This window comes from Pistacia vera, unplaced genomic scaffold, assembly GCF_008641045.1.
Source record: "Pistacia vera cultivar Batoury unplaced genomic scaffold, PisVer_v2 Contig330, whole genome shotgun sequence".
NCBI lineage: Eukaryota > Viridiplantae > Streptophyta > Magnoliopsida > Sapindales > Anacardiaceae > Pistacia > Pistacia vera.
In genome coordinates this window covers 225,916-230,220 of record NW_022196147.1, presented here as the reverse complement: position 1 = coordinate 230,220, position 4,305 = coordinate 225,916, and the positions used below count along the sequence as shown (strand labels likewise).

General features: G+C 40.6%; 1 protein-coding gene across 1 annotated transcript; it reads left to right on the top strand.

Moving 5' to 3' along the window:
* Positions 1–630: 630 nt before the first annotated feature.
* LOC116137556 lies at positions 631–2,277 on the top strand. Its single transcript, XM_031423250.1, has 2 exons — positions 631–1,119; positions 1,204–2,277. The coding sequence occupies exons 1-2, from the start codon at positions 631–633 to the stop codon at positions 2,275–2,277; spliced, it is 1,563 nt and encodes a 520-aa protein (XP_031279110.1).
* The last annotated feature ends 2,028 nt before the right edge of the window (positions 2,278–4,305 follow it).

Sequence of the window (4,305 nt, the reverse complement as noted above, 5' to 3'; positions counted from 1 at the left end):
TGTGGAGGAACATTTATGCACAAGGACGAAAATGAGTTATGGAAACTCTTCGAGACCTTAAGTGAAAATTCAATGCACCACATTTGTGCGTCTAGAATGCCTATCTTAGGGCAGCCATCCAAGAAGGGTGGCGTGTATGAGGTGTCACTGTTAGATGACATTAGTTCCAAGTTAGAGGTGTGGCCCACCGGTTTGACAAGTTTGTATCTATACAAGGGCAACCTTCTACACAATCATCTCAGAATAGGGCGAATCAACATGTTTTTCGCCATGCACTCCACTCTTGACCATCCAATTGAGGAACCCGCCCCTAACCCTTTTGAGGAGCAAGTGCAGGTTGCACAAGGCTTCTAGAGACGGAGCGATCCGTACTTAAACACGTACAATCCTAGGTGGCGTAACCAACCTAATTTTTCATGGAAGCCATAACCACCTCAGAATGTCCCCAATAATATGCCATATAGGAACAATCCTTCCAATAAGCAAGACAATTATAGGGAGCAACCTTCAATCTAACCACCCATCCAACCTAGGATCCCACCTCCCATTCAGCAGCCCACTCCAGTGCCTAGTTCAATAGAATCAATTATGGCTCAAATGCTCCAAACCATGCAGGAACAAAAAGCCAACATGAATGCTAGGTTCCAAGATTTAGAGCAGCATACCCAACTTCTACATTCTCATTCCCAATCCATTAGTAAGCTAGAGACCCAGATTGGTCAAATAGCCAAAACAGTCAATAGGAAGGAACAAGGCCAATTGCGTAGTCAGGTCATAGGTAACCCTAGTGGTTCTTCTCAACAGAGGGGGTTTTTCGAACAAGCTAAGGCCATGATGACTCTTCAGAGCGGCCGAGAGCTAATTAGGCCTGAGAGGGAAGTAAAAGTCCAGGGTAGAGAAGAGGAAAGTCTAGGTAGGGACCAAACCAAAGAGAGTGAGAATGAGCCACTTGTAGAGTCAAGTGTTCAGAGACCGGGCAAGGAGAAAGTTGGGGAGAATGAACCATCCCCTACATCATACATACCGAGAGCACCCTTTCCTCAGTGCTTAGAGCCCCCAAATGTTCCCACTACTAGGAAAAGCGTTAGGATGGAGGAAATGATTGAGTTGTTTAAGCAGGTGCAGATTAACATTCCACTCTTAGATGCCATTAAGCAAGTACTTGCTTATGCCAAATTCCTCAAAGACTTGTGCATGCAAAAGAGGCGAATGAAATCTCACACATCCAAGACTGTACATTTACCGAAAAATGTAAGCACGGTTGTCTCAAACCGCCTTCCCTCGAAGTTAAAGGATCCTAGAGCTCCTATTATTTCTTGTGTGATAGGTAATGTCACAATTGATAGAGCACTCTTAGACTTAGGGGCGAGCGTGAACTTACTACCCACTTCCATGTATGAACAGTTTAACTTAGGTGAGCTCAAGTCTACTGAAGTCATCCTGCAGTTAGCTGACCGATTGGTCAAAATGCCTAGGGGCCTAATTGAGGACGTGTTAGTTAAGGTTGAGGAACTATATTTTCTGGTGGATTTTCTTGTCTTAGATATGGAGTATACAAGCAGTGGAAGTATGCCACCGATTATTTTAGGGAGACCTTTTCTAGCTATGGCAAATGCATGCATTAACTATAGATCAGGAAAGATGGAAGTGTCTTTTGGGAATAGGAAACTGAGACTTAATGTGTTTAATGCTGGTTTAGGACTGATGCATGAGGACGATAACAAGTGTTTCATGGTTGATGCTATTGACAGTCTAGTGGAGGCACACGCCCCACATATGTTATGTGATGATGCAATTTACACTCTTATGAATCTGTTTGTTGAGGAGATATCTAGCTTGAGTGTTGTGTTTGAGATTCAAGAGGTTAGTGCGTATATGGCTAGGTTGCCCACTCTAGAGCGTCGATCTTGGAACATCAAGTATGAACCCTTACCACCTTTGTCTAAGACGACACAACCGAGGTCAATTGAATCTCCACCAGTCTTAGAGTTGAAGGTCTTGCCTGATACTCTAAAGTATGTTTTCCTAGGACCCAACAAGACCTTACCCGTGATCATTGCCGCCAACTTAGATAGTGACCAAGAGGAGAGATTAGTAGTGGTCTTGATAACACATAAGGAAGCAATCGGTTGGTCGGTAGCCGATTTGCGAGGGACTAGCCCTTCTTTGTGCATGCATCACATATTTTGTAAAGAGAATGCTAAACCGGTGCATGAAACTCAAAGAAGGTTAAACCCAAACATGAAGGAGGTGGTGAAGAAAGAGATGATCAAATAGCTTGATGCGGGTATCATCTACCCTATATCCGATAGCCAATGGGTGAGTCTGACCCATGTTGTACCTAAGAAGAGTGGCCTCACCATTGTTGAAAATGAAAAAGGTGAGCGAATTCCTACCCGTACTCCCACCGGATGGAGAGTTTGCATTGACTATAGGAAGCTCAACCTAGTCACTAGGAAGGATCATTTCCTGCTCCCATTTATTGACCAAATCCTAGAAAAACTTGCAAGGCGGGCTTTCTATTGTTTTACTAGATGGCTATTCTAAATATAACCAAGTACCAGTTGCCCCCGAAGACCAGGAAAAGACCACATTCACATGTCCTTTTGGTATGTTTGCCTTTCGTCGCATACCCTTCGGGTGCGCAATGCACCAACAACGTTTCAAAGGTACATGTTATCGATATTTTCTGACATGGTGGGTCAATTCCTGGAAGTCTTTGATGCATTGTAACTACAACATGCATAAATAGCAAGTGCACTAGTCGCACAAGGTAATAAAGTGATGAGTGAGTATCGTTCCCACGAGGATAGTGTTACTAAGTACCGATTTCCCTAGTTTAAGTACTAATTAAAGCAACAATAAATTGGATTGATGGAAAATTAACAACTAAAAACAAATTAACAAAATATAAATGAATGATAATGGAATTAAAGCAAAACCCAACAACTTAACTAATTAAACAATGCTAAAAAATGCTAGGGTGTTGATTTCACCTAGATACGCTAACCCAAATCATAGAATCTATTACCCAAGTTCTAATTCCTTGATTGAAAATTGAATTCCCTAAGTTGTAAAACATACCTTCTCAGGCTACATTTCCCTACTTATCTCTATTAAGCTTCCGCGCCCAACAAATTGAAGATTAATAGTTCAAAGTCTTTTAAGCTTTGTGGAATTCTATCTAGATTTCATAGATCGCTAAACCTATCTCTAGCGTTTGCTAATCTATGGTATTTATCCCCAAGAGGCACAATCACAAATCACTTCTCAGTCTCATTGTGAACAACACACATTTGAATGGTGATCAAGCAATCCAAAAGTCATTAAGCAAAGAGATAAACACTCAATCATGAAATTAAAACTCAAAGTAAATCAATTCATATAAATTTGAATCATTGTATCAAGATTACACAAACCCTAGCTAAACAACTCAGTTCATACTTAAAAACGAAATAAAATTACAAAAACAAACTGAATTAAGATTTATCATTGAAAACAAGCAAAGATGGAGAAATCTTCTCTAATTTGAAGCCCAAATCTTCAATAAATTCTCCTTTCATGAGCTGCCTCCCAAATGATGGACCAAGACCCTTTTTCTTCCTTTTCGCTCTAATTATACTCTTTCACTTAAGGACCAAGCCTAGCAAGCCAAAACACGTCATTTTATTTACATCTGATGCAGGTTTCGCCGCCGCCACGAAGACTTTCGGGCCAAATTTGAGCAGATCGAGTCTGAACTGAGACGTGTTAAACATATGAATTGTAGCCCTTTAAATACAATTTCTACTCGTTCAAGAATCAGCACAGTCCGAGGTCTACAGCTCACGTTATGGAAAACATACTGAAGCACGTCCAAAGACGTTTTTCTTCAGTTCCCAGCGTATTGTTCACGACTTCAAGCCAAGTTTTGCCCTCGTCCAGTCGGAATTAGGAAAAACCCAAACATAAAGTTATAGCTTTCTCCTTAGCTTTCCAAAGCTTCTAAATTCAGGATTCCGAGTTTCCAAGCTCAAGTTATACAATTTACGCTCAAAACTGTCATTTATGCTAAAAATCATATTTAGGCCTGCCAAGACAAATTAATAGAATTAGGTAGCAATTATGGCCCAAATTGTATGAAAATTCTCCTAAATCCTATCAAATTCAATGCAAAATCATAGTATAAAAAATGATATCAGTCTTCATGGATGATTTTTCTGTGTTGGTGGCATCTTTTGATGATTGTCTCGAAAACTTGAGTTGGTGTTGAAACGTTGTAAAGAGACAAGCCTTGTTCTTAGTTGGAAAGAGTCATTTCATGGT